At 40.3% G+C, this 18,835-nt stretch overlaps 1 protein-coding gene across 4 annotated transcripts in view; it reads right to left on the reverse strand.

The window, feature by feature from the left end:
• The window catches only part of ANTXR2 (ANTXR cell adhesion molecule 2), a 185,346-nt gene that overhangs the window by 14,571 nt on the left and 151,940 nt on the right, over window positions 1-18,835 (reverse strand). For 3 of the 4 annotated variants that reach the window (XM_025208515.1, XM_025208516.1, XM_025208514.1), the window contains one exon: window positions 8,432-8,487. The exons of the other annotated variant lie outside the window; for it this stretch is intronic. In XM_025208515.1, the coding sequence (XP_025064300.1) occupies window positions 8,432-8,487 (56 nt within the window). The remainder of the gene's footprint in view (window positions 1-8,431; window positions 8,488-18,835) is intronic. 4 annotated transcript variants of the gene reach the window in all.

An 18,835-nucleotide genomic window follows, 5' to 3' on the forward strand; every position in this document is an offset into this window, starting at 1 on the left:
GGGTCGGACTCGATGATCTATTGAGGTCCCTTCTGACCCTAACATCTATGAATCTATGAACACTCTTCAAGCACCATACCTGCCCATTGTTATTAGTAGCAATAAATATTTCCTAATTAGGTCATGCTACTCACAAGAATGCAAGCAAGTCACAAACTGAAGACCCGATCAGGGCCTAAACAATATTCCATGGACCACCATATTTATGTGAACATTTTGACACTAAGCATCATGTGAAAAGTGAATTGTCACACTGCATGGCACCATTTTTCACAGAACAGAGCAGCAATAAACCTGCTGTAGTAACAATTATGTTGAACTGTTCAAAGTTTCCAGTATTATCACTCCAGAATGTTGCATATAGATTTCACAGATTTCATAGACATTAGGGCTGGAAGGGACCTCATGTCTATGAAATCTATATGTAGCATTCTGCAGTGATAATCCTGAAAACTTTGAACAGCTCGACATGATTATATAGTAAAAAAAGCTACAGATAACCTTTTTTCTCAAAAAAGGACATAAGGGAGGAAGGAAATTAATTACTGGCTGGAATGTCCCTAACATGAGGAGGTAAATTTTAACCCTGTTAACAGATTACAGGTAACCTTGTGGGTAGGCTACTGATAAAAGAGGCAGAAACAGGTCTACAGCTGAACCTTTTCTTCACTTGTACTTCAAAACACAAAAACAAACATTTATCCCAAAGTCTATCTGGCTGCCTACAACAGCACAACATAGACTCTCACATACACCGCCCCCCCCCACGGCTGGATGCCGAGTGGGTATGGTGCATGATCAGGCACGAAGCAGGAAGGTGGGGACTACGTGCAGGGTGGGCAGGGATGAAGTGCCACTGCCCCACAAGAGCAGGGCTGGGGTGGGGCAGGGAACCTCACTGTGCTGGGGTGAGGGCAGCAGTTCCCCTCTGCAGGGCGGGGAAGCTCATCAGGCTGGTGTGTGGCAGTGGCCACCACCATGTACAAACTTCCCCACCCTGCAGAAGGACGCCGCTGCCCTCACTCCGCCCCGGCTCTGTTCCTGGAACGCAGTGGCTCTCCATCCCCACCTGCCCGCAAGTACCCCTTAGGACCAGTCCAAGTACCCCCAGTTGATAACCCCTGATATACTGTATATGAATTATTTAATGTATGGTCTTCTCTTGTCTCTTTTCATGCCTTGTGCTTGGTTTAATTGTGTTTCATGGCTTCCTTTATTTGCTGACCAAGTTAGTTGTCTCATCTGCAAAAGTTCACATTACAGTCACTCAGAAATGGGCATTGGGGTTTTCTGTTTAGCAACGCTTCTGCCACTTAGCCTAAGCCCCTTGAAAATGGACAAGACTGGCAACAAGCCCTAACAGCAATGCTTGCTACATTTTTGATCTAGATTAAGAAACCATCCAAAAAGTCTTTGTATAACTACAAATTCCAAATACAACTGAACAGTGCTGCTTGTTTTTTCTATAAAAGTGGCTTTCAACCTTTTTCATTTGCAGACCCCTAAAAAATTTTGAATGGAAGTGCAGAACCCTTTGGAAATTTCAAATGGAGGTGTAGACCCCTTTGAACAGTAAGTGTGGGTATTCACATACTTTTGATTGATCGTAGTCATCTTTTGTGGACCCCTTAGACATAGTATGTGGACCCCCATGGGTCTGTGGACCGCAGCTTGAAAAACACTGCTCTGTAAGGATTTTTTTTTTTTACTCTAGGATTTTTTTTGTAAACATGAGTTAGCTGGAAGGACATGTAACTGATTTATTAGCCACCGTGGAATGTGTGCATGTATCCCACAATTTCTTCACCAAATCTCTGACCTGTAGTTAAAGTTCAGAAGTCTGGGTTTTTCTAATGAATGTCTGAATCAAAAGAAATGTAGTTTCTGGATTAAAAGTAACAGCATGCAACTGTCATGGACAGAACATGATAGCAAACAGCGGTACCTAGATGTGTTGGTTCTGATTTCATTTCTGCAATATTATTCGAAATACTCCTTTCTGTTTTATGGCTCAAGCAGGCAAATACAAAGGGCAGAGAAGTAAAGAAAATGGAGATGCAGAAAGTTGTAGAAGCTGTTTGAATATGGCTCTTTGAATACAGAAACTCCCTATCTGAGCCTTTGAGTTGCAGTGTCAGAAAAAAATATTTCATATGAGAAAATATGCAGCTCAGCTGCAGCCATCTATCTCAAACTGTTACATTAATTCAAATTTAATTTTATCAATCTATCTTTGGGGAGACTAGCACTGGTGGGCCCAGTTCTTCACTGCCTTTAGCTTTCATAGTCACTTAGGAAAGAAAAATGAAAATAGGATCAGCTGTCTATCTCTGTTCAACAAAGCTCTAATGCATGTGCTTAAACCCCATTAAAGGGAATGTGACTTTGGCGCACATTTAAAATTTAATATATTTAATATATAATATATATATATATATATATATTTAATATTTAAAATTAAAGTACATGCTTACACACTTTTTGGAACTGAAGCCTTTCACCTGCGCATCTACATGTGCATCCAACTGCGTAGTTGTTACTGTGCAGTCATTTATACTTGCTTTATAACAGTTACCATCAGTAACCAAGTTACTACAGTAACCAATGACTGCACAGTAACCATCATTACCGCGCAGTCCTGGTGGTGCACAGGTCATTTCCGACCCTACTGCACAGTAGTGTTGGAGTTACAATTCGTGCCTGCCAATGCTACATCACTGTAGCTTATTGCTATGGCAACATAGCATCTCTTGTAGATATGCCCAGTGTACACAAAATAGGTTGGGGGAATATGTTAGTATTCCAATCTTAGAGCACTTTATATCTACTTTACTCAGATGTAAATGACAATGCTTGATGTTCTACGGTGAGGAATCAGGAGCATTATCCCTAGTATTTTTAGTATGCTGGCAGCTTCAGGAAAATGCTATTAACAGCAGATTTTCACCCTACTAATAATGCTTATTTTGTAAACTGGACATATGGACATTTCGACACTGTGACTACAGTGTATAAAACCCTCAAGTACATCAGTGGTTTAACCCTGTGAAAACCAGGACTGAGAAGGTTTTGTAGCTCAATACATCATGTAACACCAAAAGAGCCCTTGACAAGATCCTTACTTTTAAGAGGCAAAGAACCGTTGTATTTTTTTAAATGATTCCCCCCTCTCCATAACTCCTTACTTATACTCAACAGAAAAAAAAAAGATAAATTTTGTCCAGTCTCAAGCACCATTTGAGACTGTCCAGCTTTTCTTCACACTGTGCAGCTTTTCTTCCCACAGAGGGTCCATCATTGGGACTGGAAATGTAAATGCCTGCCAACGTGAGAATGGCTGCAGCCAACCAGAGACTGAAGTGAACTCCATCTATTAATATTTACATCCATTTAGCCTCTGGTGGCCAGACTTCTTTGGACCAGGTACTTTATGACATATAATGAAGAGATGATTCCTGCCCTGATGAATTTTTGATCCAAGTTCAAGCTGATATACTTTATGACTAATCAGCAGATGTAGACAGATAAACAGAGGATTTAAGGAAACAATGTGATGGAGCAGAGAGAGTATTATCAGATTATGTTTTGCCTCTATATTCTTGCCTGGAGAGGTTTTTTGGTGATGAAGAAAGGGAGCATTTCTTTTCCTCTGCCATATTTTCCACAACTGCTTTATTCAGCGATTCTCCAAATAATCTGCTGCCTTGAAGGGGAACAGTTGTGACAAGCTGCTTCTCTTGTGAGTCAACCTTCCAGGTCTGGATGATGAAATGCAGAATTGGTTGCCTGGGCCCTGGGGTTTGGATGGGGAAGGAGAGGGGGGAGCTGGGGGAGGAATAAAACCATATCTATTTGCTGCATCTGCTTCCAAAGGAGATTGCAGCAAATATTTTATTCAGCGGAGTTGGAGGTCTCCTGTCTCTAGAGAGCAGGAATTTGTTGATTTCCTCATGCCAGGCAAGAATTGCTTATGCAAAGAAAAAGGTGAGAAAATATCTTGGAAAGTCCCTGCTTGTGTCTCATCGTTTCTTCAGTGAGGCCTCCATTTTTCCATCCATTTGATACCCTGGCAAGGCATCTGCCTCATGTGGAAATACCTTTGCCTCTGTGAGAATATCCAATGCTCTGACAAGACTGGGAATCTCTTTTACAATGCATGCAGTCAGTACTTCATCACCCCTTCAAATGGTTGCTACTCCACTTCAGATTTAATTATGGTCTAGCCACCAGGTTAGACCAGGTTCCTTTTCATTGCCAGTTAGAAAAAAGTATCTACTTACTTCCTCAAGTATACAAGCTAAAATGACTGAGAAGGAACTGAGAGCAGAAACAGCAGACTACCTACTCTGCACAAGTCATTTTATGGACCTAAGGAAGGACACCCAACTCAGAGCCCCCAGGGCTGGGAAAGGGCACAAGAACATGAACAGATAGATTCACTTTCTGTTAGAAGAAGGTTCCATGAAAGAACCAGCACAGATATAGTGACCATATATCCTGGGCAAACCAGGACAGTCCCAGCTTCCATAGGCCAGTTCCAGCCAGTTGGTCAAAAATCCTGGAAAGGAGTCTGTTGGGGATGGAGAGAGGCGGGCACCACTGTTGCTACATGCAAGCAAGATGGGCTGACTGAAGAGTTCCCTCCAGACTCTGTTCTGCAACTTTTGATCAATGGACCAGGACTGGATTGTGAAAGCCAGGACCGTCCTGGTTTGCCAGGGCTTATGGTCACCCTAAGGATAGAAGTCATATGGGAAACAGATAGAAAGTACTGATTCACTTTTCCACCTTCTATTTGTTTATTTCCACCCTGGACTACTGCAGCTCTGTGGAGTTTACTATAATCTTATTTGCAAAGGCAGAATGTTAGGAAGTATGAGATTGTGGGTTATGAGATAATGAAAGCTCAGTAGAGACATCATATACATCATTAAAAAAAAATCTTTACAAACTGACTGGTCACTAATTTCTTACATTCGTGAGTACTTCCAGTTTTTGCCAAAGGAAGAAAAGAAATGAGTATTCCCTTTGGTGCAAAGTGGTCTTCTTAAGTCTACACTGCAAACTAACTGTGGCCTGGCAATAGCACAATCAAGCATGCTGTACTGCTTTTTGCAGGTTTCCTCCTGAACTGGAAGCAGTGTAGCTGTGTCTACAAAGTGTTGCAGGCAGGTTGATAAGCATATGGACAGGATTACTGGCACTGCCACTCAATAGAGCCAATTAAGCCCATACGGAGCACTAAGTGGAGGCAACTATCAGCTGCCAAGAACAGCACAATTTGTTTGAAGGCTCTGCTGATGGCCACACAAAGTTTGCATTGAGACATGCCCTTTCATTAAATTCAAAAGTTAACTAAAACCAATTCTGACATGCTCTTGTAGGAAACAAACACATTTCCTACTCCCATAACATGAGGTGCCCTGTAGAATTGCAAGGTAAGCCTGCTCCAAAACCAGCTGGAGTTTTTCCATTGACATTGATGGAGTCTAAATCGGGCTACATCTGTTCTTTTCTAGAACTTAAAAGTGGCAAATAGGTCACATGGGCATGTTTCTCAGAGCTAACACCTCTAGAACAGATCCTTAACAGTTTTTTCCCCTTCTTACCCTCTGCTTGTAAATGCTCCTCTTAACCCTTTACTTTTCTATGCCTTTATTTCCCCAATGACATTTACCCCTCCTTTGAAAAGCACTAGATACAAGATACATTGCTGCAATTTCTCATCGTCTTTCTCCCCTTCTTTGTTTAAGGTGGTCTCTCTCTCTCTCTCAGCTATGGATGCACTCACTTGGCCTTCAAATCCAGGAATATCTCCCACATCCTCCCTCTTCTTACCTTCCTAAGTCTCTCTATTTTGCAAGACTTAAATGTTTCTTAATGGTAAATCCAAAAAGCCTTTGCTCAAGGAAGCCCTTCTGGAGTAGGTCCACAGAAGTAAACAAAATAATTTACATTAGTTAAACATCTGGAACAAAATGTGTGACAGTATTTGATCCCTGTAAGTGATAAATGTCTTAAGCAGAGACAGAGTCTTGCTATATATTTGTAAAGAGGCATGAGCTTTTATGATGTTAAATAGACCATTTTTAACAAACACTGAATTGAGAAAAATGATTTTTGATAAATTTGGGGAAATGTGACTCCCCCTGCACAATGTGCACGGTGTGCAGATGACTTTCCTTTTTAAGGGAGTGATTTACAAACCTGCCACCACATCAGGTAGAACAAAGCTGCATCATGGTTCTAACAGCTCAGACTTGGATTGCTTTGTAGGTGGAAAAACAGGCTCAGCAGAAATCTTACTCAGCCACACAAATACATGCATGCATACTGTATATAACAGCCCTCTAGTTGCCATTGTGATCCAGCTGTCACTTCACCAACCAAAGCCTTTTGTGGTGATATCTGATAGCTGGATTCTTTGCAGTTATAATGAATTCCAAGTTAATGACATTGACCACTGGGTCTAGTAAAGAATCTGAATGCCAAGCTATTTCCCCACCTCCCAACCAATGTCAGCTTCCCTAGTACAATGAACACATGTCAAACAGTCAACATTCCCTCCTAGAATAACTACAGACAAAACCCCACGATGCATAATTAGGCATGTGTTTTAATCCAACTGGATTAGTAATCACAAACTTCTGTATCTGAGGTACAGCTATTTGAGCACAAATATCCTCTGTTCAGAGCTGTGGTGAAAGTAGCAACTTTAGAATCCTTTATGCTTGGGCCAAAGCCTCAAGTCCTTAATATAAACCCCCATTGGAAAGCCACATTTAAAATGACTGTGGAGTAGAGTCTTTCCCATGGCTGACTAATCTTTATGTATAATTTTCAAATGACGACTAATAATTTCATAAAAGAGGAGGATTTATAAAACTACATTAATATCAGTATTATACAGCTAGGTATTGTGATGCTTCACACACATCTGTTAGTGTGGTCCCAGTAAATGTGTTAAATTACTTTGCATTAAATTATGCAACTGTGTTAAATTATTTTGCATTACGTTTATTTGCATTACTGTAGTGCCTGGAGCCCTCCTCATTGACTAGCACCCAGAGTGTGAAGTTGCACTATGCTTAGACCATACTGGGAATGTTAAGAAGTGTTAAAATAAGACCATATTGGGCACATCTACATGGTCATTACCATGCTTTTGCTAATGCACATTAAATTTAGTACCTCCATGTGCCTATACATGAGCGTGGAGACTGCAATTGAGTCTGCTGGAGCATGGCAATTGCTGTGCTCCAGCAGCCTCCTATGTCTCGTGTATCAGCGTCCCTGCACTTAAAAATGGGGGCAGGGGTGCTTGAACTAAAGCTGTCGAACGACCTTTGTTCAAGCACCCTCAATGCCATTTTTAAGTATGGGGATGTTGACACAGGAGATGCAGTGGTGCTTTAATTAGAGTGGCTTTGAGATCTGCTCTAATTCAAGTGCCGCCCTCCCCACCCTCAGAGCATGTGTAAAAGTGCCTTCCATTGTGAGATATTTGAAAAAGGCACATTAGCCTATTTTAATGCATATTAGTGAAAATGCATGGGTTTTTTTTGTGAAGCTTTAACACACATTAAAACAGGTGTGCATCAAAGTGCATGCATCCACCATGAGCAGTTAAACAGTTAGGGTTAATACCATTTCTGCCTGCAGAGCTCTGACTTGCAATTAGAGGACTGATGAGCAGAGGCTTGGCTAGAAGCCAGGATGAGGCTCTATCCCTGCTCTGGGGATAAAGTGGGAGCTGGGAACAGTGCATCCTGGGATGCTGGAGGACTGCATAATTGCTCATTTTATCTCCATGGGCAGACTAAAGTTACCCTAACTCAAGCTAGATACCACAGCCCAGAGTGAACCCTTACCTGAAGTGGTTTTACTTTTAAGACCCTCAAAGAGCACTTAGCACAAGTTAATGAGCTTTAATGTACAGACACTCACATATAAAGTGCTCTTACTATGTTCTCAATGTAATGTGGAACTAGACCCTCGCTGTGCTAAAGACTCTTCAAACACAGAAATAAAATGGGCCCTGCCTCAAAGTATTTCTAGGTCAGCTGTGTCAGTTTGTGATGCTAACAAATGGAGAGAAAGGTGAAATTACTAAATTCATTTTCACCTATGACTTGGCACTGGGTTTTCAATTGAGAATTAAAAGGATGGTGCATTTATCCAAGTTTTTCCTGAGGGATTTGGCCCCTTTTGTTTAAATAAAGTCACTTTTCATCTGCCTGGTTTAGAGGGGGGCATACAGCACTGTCTTCTGCACTCTTCTCACTGCATTCTCCTGATCCCTGGTAGTTGCAACAGCCTCCTGGGGCCCCTGGCTCAAGTCAGACCAGCCTTTAGATTGCTGTTTTTTATGCTAGAAGACTTAGATTAGTAACAGCCAACAAATAGTCTGGGAAATGTAAAAGTAGCCTACCTTTGTACTCCCTGGCTCTCAGCTATACTCAAGTAGGCAACTGACTTTTGTGCCCTCTGCTTGACGAAAACAGAACACCACAAAGTATCAGAAGATGCTTCATTGCAAAAAACACAGCAAATTATGCTGTATTACTGGAAAATTATAATGGGATTTTGTAACTGAGGATGGTATTGTAATGACATACAAAAGGGTTGCATAGACACTCTCAACACTGTCATTTTCTGATTTCTGAGAGCTCAGATATACAATGTGAACACATATTCACATAAAAACAAATGTCCACTTACACAAGGCATCATCACTGACTAGAACAGCCTGTCACAGGTATAAACTCAGCCTGCAGTGCTTAGTGAAAAAGCGGTCATCAAGTGACCATGAATACTGGCTTTGTACAATAAACCTGAACACACAGAAAGAATGAAGGTAGCAGGAGGATCAGAAAAAGAAACATTTCAAATTAATGAGAAGTTCCTGTTTGATTTTTCACAACAACTTAAATCCAGAATCTGCCCCTTGCAAACACATGGGCCACTCCCATGGAAACAGCATGATTGCAGTAAGAGCCACATAATATCCAGATACTGAATTTGGCTCTTAATACTTGTTCTCCCCTAAAAAACAAAACACACTGGGTTGGACTACAATAAAAAAAAATGCTACTACCACTGAGTACACCACACATTTCCAGTCTGCAAGGTGCATCTCTATTGCCTATCCTTAAGTGACTGGGCTAAATTCAGACTTGGTACGTATTTGTGGTCAATTATACTACATTTAAATTTAGTTCATTCCCTGCCTGGAACCCATATTGCTAAGAAGAGGAGATGCATAGGCAAAAAGCAGTACATCAGCAGAGATCCACATTCTATAGATCACAAAAGAAAATTTTTCCCTGAAGTAGCAAGATAGGAGATAGGTAGTATATCCCTGTAAAGCAAGCCACACTTCCTTTGTATCGTGCCTCTGGCATATCCTAATTCAAAACCCCCTTCCATCTTAGCACGTTGTCAATTACAAACGTGGACATAACACAGTAGCATTAGAACTGCTGAGCTGACCTATCATGCCAACCTGTGGTCTTACCAGTATGGGCAATTAGAGAATTTAACTGAAAAGACAATTAAATGTGCTCTGCTCACCTTCGAATGACATCCCTGATAAACAGCCTTCACAGAGCTGTGCAAGTTTCTACACCCACAGATGTCAGGGATTGGTCATTTTAAATACATATCACTGCAATTTTTCAGAGGAGCCCAGTTCATGTGTTATTTAAACAATTCAAAGGTTGAATTTATAAAATAATGAGACAAAGCACCCCCCTCCGCACCTCCAAAATTGGACAATTGGATCACCAGTATATGTCTATGATTTCTATGATATAGGCTGCCCTGACAAGTTTGATGTGTTGAAAACATGAAGCAGATGTTCATTTTCTCCAGATCTATTACAAGTTTTATGTCCTGAAATTATCTTCAAATTTCTTTCTTTTCCCCCCAAATGTTATAGACACAGAAACATTCAATAATGGAGAAAACATTTTTGTAGAGTGGTCTTTGTGGATTTTTTTTTGTCTACTGCTAGTTTTAAATATAAAGTATAGCATATGTTTAACACGGAGCATATGGAAAAAAGCAAAATCATATCTTGAATTCCAGGGAAAACTGTCTTGATACAAAAGCTACCACACAGAGAAACTGGTCACTGGAAAATGAAAAAGTAATATATAGAGATCTTTATATCTCCTCCTCCTAATCCTGATATAAATCAGTGGTAACTACCCTGAAGTCAATGAGATTGTATTGTGTAGAACTAGTGTAAATCGGACCCGAATCAGGTTTGGTAGAAAAATGCTTAAATTCACTGGCCATTCTATCTTTTCATTATTTACATTCTTATCCTAGAAGTCAGCAACACAGTGGCAACCATCTGTCTAAGAACATCTGAATAAAAGAGCTCTTTCATGACAAGAGAATAAATATAGTCGAAAACCTGTTAAAATGGACTGTTGTCTGATCAGGGGACAGGAATTACCCACCCCTTCTAAAGCTGTCATGCACAAGTGTCATGTGTTTGGCACTGTGCAGGTTTGAGGGTGCAGCGTTCCTTGTAGAAAACTCATACCAACAACATTAACGTCTAATATGCATTTTCAACCACTCTCCAGAGGCTAGGCACATGGCAAAGGCAAATTTCAGTCCATCTTCCCAAGAGATATTTTTTTTTAACAGAAGAGCATGTTTTAGCTCAGTGCCTTGAGAAATGACTGTCAATGGTATAGGAGTCACCTGTTGGTAGTGAATTCACTGGGTGAAAGAAACCAAACATCTCACCCCAAACAGGTATGCTTTTGCAGACATGTCATCTTACAAAATGCTTCAACAAGATGGGAGGAATGTGGATGAGAGTTTGGCTACTCCTTAATGGGTTAAGAAAAGCTGAGGTCATTGGTATGAGCATTATTTATATGATTATAGCATAGAGAAACCCCAGTCAGGGACCAGGACCCCTCTTTGTTTAGCACCTTGAAGACAATGAAAAAACAGCCACTACACATTATGTTTATGGTTTAATTTTAATCTGATGAGAAAGATTAGTTTAGCTGACAGGAAGCAAATATTTGTAATAGCTCCTTAGTGCAAGGCTGCCTATGTGAACACAAACAGGTTGATAATGAGAACCTGTGGCTGGAGATGGACAGGTCTATGGAGAAGACAGGCTGTGTATACCACAAGCTATTTTACTTGGAGAATGTCAGATCATCAGTAAAAGCACTGGAAATGAAGTGCACAGTGATAGGTATATGTGTAATACTGTCAATAACCAAGCAACATTTCTTGCCAAGGTATTATTGTATGGTCATCCTTATTTTTGAGAGGCAAGGGAAGGAAATGATTAACTTATGAGAAACAGTGTGCCAGCATTGATGAGGATATCTGTCTGGACAACCACAAGTACGGATCCCATTGTAGAGTGCAGCTCTTAATTGATTGGTCTCGGTGGGAATGGTATTTGATTCAGAGATGACTCCTTAGCCCATCTGCCAGTGGTGCTCATATTCTCTCTTTTTGTTATTAATGCATTTCAGTTTTAGAGAGGAGTCTATGTTCCTTATGTTTTGTCTCCACACAGAAGTTAGTGTTTAATTTAAATATTTTTTTAAACTGTGTCTAAATCCCTTTGTGGATGTACTTATTTTGATTAACAATTACTTTATTTTGATTTAACTTAAACCTGTTCCTAGATTGTTTAAAATAACATAGAATATGCCAGGCTTATGTCAGTGAGAGCATCCGTATCTACCTTTCACATGGGTTAAACCAATTTGATTTTAAATCACAAGTTAGTTAAATAGGTAAAACTTCGCTCATCTATAAACCTGCAAATGAATGGACTACGTTTATGTGAATAAGGGAGCTAAGAACAATTTATCTTAAAGTGTGAATTTCTTAGAATTGTTTATCTGCTTTTGAAAAAAAGTCAATAGGACCCAAATATTGAAAAAATAAATATAGCTCTGCAGGATGACTGCTATAAACAAGTATGCATGTATACAGAGCTAGAGCCTTAACATTCCATCAGCCTTATCAGGGATTTCCTTCACTGCGGGGCGAGTTCCACTGATTGATACGGAGTCCCTGCTAAGACGACATTCCCTCCCTGGAGGACAGATGGAATTTGAAGGCTCAGGGCCTGTTTACGTATAAACATACCCAGGCAAAACCATGCCTCTGCCTTAATAGACACAGAAAGTCTTGAAAAGGAAATATATAGCTTGACTGCAAAAGAGAAGCAGCTCAGGATGATGCAGGACTGGGTGAAGGGCACACAGATTCTGATCAATACAGAAATTTGCTGTGATGGACTTCCATGGGCAGCTGCAGGATAGGGGTGAGAGTAGATAGAGACTGGTCCCAATAGGACCCTGATCCTGAGTCTTCCCCCATATGGCATGGTGATCATATATTACATGAGGACATAAGAAGGATACTAATGAAGGCTTGGATTATGCAAAATGGAGTCTCTCAGGAATTCCCAAGGAAGATGATTATGTTCCTGTTTATCATTATTCTTTATCTTTTACACTGGGAAATAAGCTACAGTTTTGAACAGATATTTCACAGCATAGTAGAAATCAGCAATTTAAAGTTGTATAAAATAGGAAGAGACTAACATGCATATCCTTTCACCTCTTCCATCAAAAATAAAATCATCAGACTATATTCCACTTAATTTTTTAAAGCAACAGATTATTCTAAAAGGGAAAACAAAATAATCCCCAAGACATGTGGGCTACTGCATATATCCATATATGTAAAGATCCTTCAATATTAACTGACCAATTGAGTCCATGTTAGTCATAACATCTAAGCTGAAGTAATGAAACAAGGATATATTAAATAAATATATACCCTTTGCATGGCAACTGATTTTTCTTTAAGACCGTGCCAGTATATTCCTTCCCTTAAAAGCTGTGGGTGGGAGATGGGGAATTTGTTTGTGTACCAGGGTAAAAAGGAATATATTTTATTCAGAGAGAGACTCAGGAAGAGTACAGTTGATTTCATCAACAGCTGAAGTGAGGGACAGCAGCTGCAGATGTTTTGTGCTCACCGGTGGGCCTTCTTCCCCGAGTTCCATTACTGCCAGCAGCAAGCAAAAAGCTCTAGGTACCATCTTTACTCTCCCTTTCTCTCTCTCTCTCTATTTATTTTTGAGAGCACTTCCAGATAAATGCCAGTCATTTGGCCAGGGCTAACTCACAGAAGGTACAGCAGGCACAGATGGTACTAATGCATAAATGTAATCTAGCAAAAGGATGCCAACGCCAACCCAGAAAAGGTTCCAAATAGCTGCCGTGCACTTACAGGAATATAGTGATTGGCAAGGTTAAAGCTGAGATTTGCAAGAGCTTACTGTTCCCAAATCAACAATAGACATTCTAAAACAAATGAGCATATTTATTTATTAATTTATAAAATGCACCTAATACCAAGATCTCTGGGCATATGCATAATTCTGAAAAAACACCCTTCCCCAAAACCTACTAAACAAATAATATTGATCAATGTAAAAAAAATAAAATAAAAGGCCCTCTTTTTCTATAAAAGAGACAGATTTTATTCTACCTATTAAGGTGGCTAAATAAATGTAGGTGCTTAATTGTGATCCTATTCCATCCTCCTCAAGTCCGTGAAAAACAATTAACCCAAATGGTGACTAGGTTCTGCTTGTTGTTCTTTGTAACTTAGTCTTAAAAATAAGATGATGTGGTGGTACAATCATAGGTGTGTTAATGTTTTTTCAGACATCAGAACAGTGTGGAAAAGGACCGTACTTGGGCATCTAACAGGTGAAATGGGATCTGGTCCCTTCATTCCCAAACACCCAAGAGTAAAAAGCATAAATGAATAGATGGATCTTATGCAGTAGTAGTCTAAAAGTCAATGGAACACGTCTGTCTGACCAGCAAAGGAAGTTAATCCCAGGACAGAAGGCCCCCATCATGATTGCTCTGCCCTTCCCCCACAAAAAAACTAAGCACTGTGAACACTCGCATCTCAGCTGACTTCATCTGTGGCGGCATTTCTTAATGAGGGAGAAAACATTTCAGACAGCAAGGACTAATTACTTCCATCTTATATGCACTGGACTTAGATGGCCCACATATACCTAATGCCTGGAACATACGACATATTTGAATGGATCTTTACTACTTTTAACCAGGGTTATTTGGCCAAATCTGGTACATAATGTCACAACCCAAGGTTGTGGATTTTTTGATTGTGTGCGCTTTGGCACCGCTAAATTATGTTCCCGATGAATTGCAGCTCTTTTGCACGATGGAGTGTTCTGTTGTTATAGAGAACCTGCATGCAGAAAAGTGTTTCCCGCCGTTCTGTAGCCTTCTTTGCATTGTGCATTACTCTTGCATTACAGTGATGCACGCTGCAAAGGAGTTCCCGCCAGTTGTATTGAGATTTGAGCCACATTATTGGCCGGTCTTAATTTAGGCACACGTGGTGGCTAGCTATTGGCTTGCTAGCCGTACAAAAGGCTTGGGTGGTTTCCGCCCAAGTTGGAGAGAAAGACAGAGAGAGAGAGACGGAGAGACGGATCTCTAAGCGCTGTGGGTCCTTTCGAACCCAGCGTGTCTTTCTTAAGAAGGCGATAGAGGCTCCAATTGCCGAACCCCCGGAGCCTAGCAAACTCCGGGGCACCACTTACCAACGGCCTCTAGCCTCTCCCCGTCACCGATCGCAGTCCAGACAAATCCCTACCCTAGAACCCAGTTATCGAAACCACGGAGTCTGAACCACTCCGAGGATCCTGGGAACCGAGTTTTAGAGTCCTCCAACGAGGATTGAAGCGGAGCTGTACCTGGAAACTGTCCAGCCTGCACCGCGACCATCTCCGGTGTAAGTAAATAATCTTTTCAATCGACCATTACGCCTCCGTGACTGATTCTAGCTCGAGCGTACTACTCCACCCCGCGACTTTTCTCCGGCCCCGTGTGCCCGGGCTGCCGGCCACAGCCCGCGTGCACACAGACGGGCCCGGCTCGCGCCTGGCGAGGACGGGACCAGGAGCCGGCCCGCACACACAATTATTTGGTTAAAATCTGGCGTAAAACTACACCAGTGTAATTTACACTGGTGTAGGTGTTGTGGGTTTACAGCTGTTCAGGAGTAGCCCTTTGCTCAAGGCAAATTGGTTAGTACCTTTTCCCCTGCCACCTAGTGGCCACACACTGTAATGCTACCTGCTACTTTCAACTACCAGTACCCAGGGTCAGAAAGAATGTTGTCAGCCCACTCTGGATCCCTCTGTAATTTACTTGGTGTACAAAACTGATGTAAATTACACTAGTGTAAACAGGTCAGGACTTTGTGCTGCTGGATAGTATGCTGGCTATAGTGCATGCAGGGCAAGACCTAGGTTGTAAGTCTGGAATAGATTCTGCTTTAAAATTTGTAAGCACTTTGGGACCTAGAGATGAAAAGCGCTATGCCAAAGCTCAATATTAGGGTCATTCATTAATACATTTAAAAAATCCAAGAACATCTGAAGACACTGAAAGTCAGTTGTCTCTTCTTCTCAATAATGTTGTCCAAAAAAGGAGTTTAGCAGGAAGATGATAACTGTCAAGGTAACTCACCCAGGGAGCAAATGGGCTTCTCTCTCTACTGGCTTTCACTTTGTATAATTTTTTTTTTTAAAACAGATGTGCAAAGCAGGTGAGAAAAGCTCCTTCTGATTAGGTGGCTTTTTAGATTCATTTGGAAAAGGTATAAATAGCTACACAAAGTTCCAGGCTGTTGAGAACCAGGGTCAGGATTTCTTAAAAACATAGCAAACATGATCTTGGCCTAGATCTCTGCATGGAGCTGGCAATAGCAACAAAAACAGTTGATCACATTGAATGGATCGCATTCCCCATCCCACTTCACCTCCACCGGACCACATTCCTATGCTGACCGTTTATACCCAGGTTGTATTCTGCAGCAGTTTCCCACCTCCATGGTGCACCATAGAGTTGATGCTAATTCTTCAAGTCAAAAGAAATTTGTTACCTGCAGTACACAATTCACATAGCCAGATCCTGCAGACTCTTACACAGGTACATGCTCAGCTTTACCTATGTGACTAGTCCCCATGGCAATGGGATTCTTGATTAGAACAGGAGTCTGGACTAACAAATCCCAGAGTGAGATTATTCTCAGTGGATAAAAGGCTTCTTAAAGGTATTAGGAGGAGAAGAGAACAAGTGCTTCAATGTATTTTTAAAGTGAAAACACTTACTTTATTATTCTGCTTACCCAGAATCAGCCAAGGAACTGGAATTTTTAAAATTAGTATTGTATATTTAAAAAAAGATCAGAATGATAAGGTCCCTATTAAATTTAGGAAAATGTTATAGTGTCTTAGACTGAGAAAAGATTTAAAAAAATAACCATGCTAAATTTAATTTGGTGAACGTAGTTAAGGAAATGCGGTTTGTAGATTATAATGTAAAAAGCAACTTATCTGTTGCTATAGCAACTACTTGTTTATTGTACAGCAGACTAAATTGTGAACATGTCCTGCCTGAAAGGACTTTAAAGTTCATGCTCTCCTCCCCCTTTTTTTTTTTTTAAATTGTTTTAAATGTTTTCATGAGTGTTTAACTTCTGCATATTTGAGGGGAACACCCCCTCACCCATTAAGTCTGTATCAATATTTTAATTTTTATGAAATTACTAGTAATTTAGAACTTGTCCTCTGAAATTACCTGGTAAATTACCACAGCAACATTTAGAAGTAAAGAGCAATGAGGTGTGCACAATTATCTTCTATAGCTGGAGACATGCATACACTTAAACATGAATTTAATTCTAATCCAGGTAGTTCAGTGACTTTTAAAAACATTACCTATAAATTGTTGCTGAGGATGAGAGTGCTGTTTGCAGCTTAAACCATAATAAAATTAAAACTGAAAATTAAAAAAAAAAATTCAAACCAATAAACTTGTGCGTAAAAATATACTTGCAAAAAAAGCAAGTAGGTTTAATTATATCAATTTCAGATAAACTATTATATAATTTAGCAAGATGTTTTTCATTCACTCATTTTCAAGAACAACAAAACATTGGATATCATTACTCTTTTTTAACCGGGAAACTGAGACATAGAGCACTTAAATGACTAACCCACATACACACAGAACAGAGCCCTCCTGAGGGCTGGGAATACAGTTCTCCTGAGACTCAGTCCCATGTTCTACTGCTTGGATTATGCTACACTGGTTCTGACACCATTCTGAGAGACATCACCAGCCTTGTTCAAAGGTTCAGCCTTGTTCAGTACTTGTGTTATATAGTGTTACTGAAGGGAGAATTTGTCCTTGGTGATTTACAAATAAGCAGGATTTTTTCTTTGGTCTGTGTTAAGTAACTAATAAAAAGAAGTCCTAAATAGCCACATCACATTTGTCTACTCCTATTAGCTTTGTCTAAATAATTCTGCTTTCAGTTACACATGGGCAAGCCAAGTGAGGTTTTAAATTTTGGGGGGTTGCATACATAGTATGAGTGGTAAGATCTGACCCATAGCTGATATACCATACCCATTAAAGCACAAACAGGTAAATACTTAACACTGTCTACTGGGTTTAATATTAGCAGGGTCAAGACCTTTACACATTGCTTCTATGATGGCTGGGCTCTAAACCATGAAAATAATCCTGGATCCAATCAAAATGAGCACATTTTATGTGAAAACCACAAACCCCCTTGACATCCTAATTATTCTGTGAAGCTGTCAAATAAGAGAACAATCTGAATAAGCATTTTAGCCAAGAAAAATGGCTGGGCATCAATGAGATTTTTGTCTCAGTAAGGTTACAGACAAATGTATTACAGTAAGTTACGGGACTAGAAACTTACTACACATCAGTTGCTCTACAGCAGCTGTCTGTGCGCCCACACTTACTCTATACTAAGGGAAAGCTAACACTGAGTAACTTAGCCCTGAGTTTAGCTTCCAGTTGCCCTGGAGTAAGGGCAGGCATATGGACCATATCCACGAAACTGCTGATATGTAATAAGTTCCACTTCCCTTTAACTCAATGCAATTATGGTCATGTGAGCATACCCTAAGTTTTGCTGAATCAACAAGCCACTTGAAGGCACTACTGAGCTAGGGTAAAGGCAGCACCACTGGGCTATCTGTGTATGGAATTTAGTTAGTTACAGTTCACTAAAAAGTATAAAATGGAAGGGCTCAGAAATAAGTCTAGTGAGGAAAAACTCTGTGGCAGAATAAATCTAGAAAGCCAGAATAAAAAGAAAAGCAAGGCAGAAGCAATGTGGCCACTCTCCATGATATGATATTATGGAACCAAATTTGATCCCTACCTAAGGACTTCTTAAAATAAAAACATTCCTCTAAAGCTTTTGCAAACCTACTACTGCAGTGTTGTATAAACACACAACATGATATTAACTAGAAAATAGCAAACCAGTGTTAAGCATGTGATTTTTCAAAGGAGCCTGAAATCATTAAGTATCATGGTAAATGGAATCTGAGCGCCTAACTCATTAAGATGCTTTGAAAATCACAGCCTCATTCTACTGCAGCAAACAGCCAGTTGTGATGGTAGAAAGTATATTCTTCAACAGCACTACATGGAACTTATAGGGACAGATTCTCTTTTACTTGCACGAAGATAGAACTGGAGTCACTCCACTGAAGTCAAAGGAAACGCTTTGGTGTAAAACCAGGGTGAATTAGATCATAATCATGCCCAGTGTCCTTACCTTGCTTCTCTTTTGTACATAGGTATGCCAGAGGTCTCAGATCAGCATATGATGTTACATACCATATGTACTGCAATACCTATGCACAGGAGGACGAGTTAAGGAA

This window comes from Alligator sinensis, unplaced genomic scaffold (assembly GCF_000455745.1).
Source record: "Alligator sinensis unplaced genomic scaffold, ASM45574v1 scaffold565_1, whole genome shotgun sequence".
NCBI classification, from domain to species: domain Eukaryota; kingdom Metazoa; phylum Chordata; order Crocodylia; family Alligatoridae; genus Alligator; species Alligator sinensis.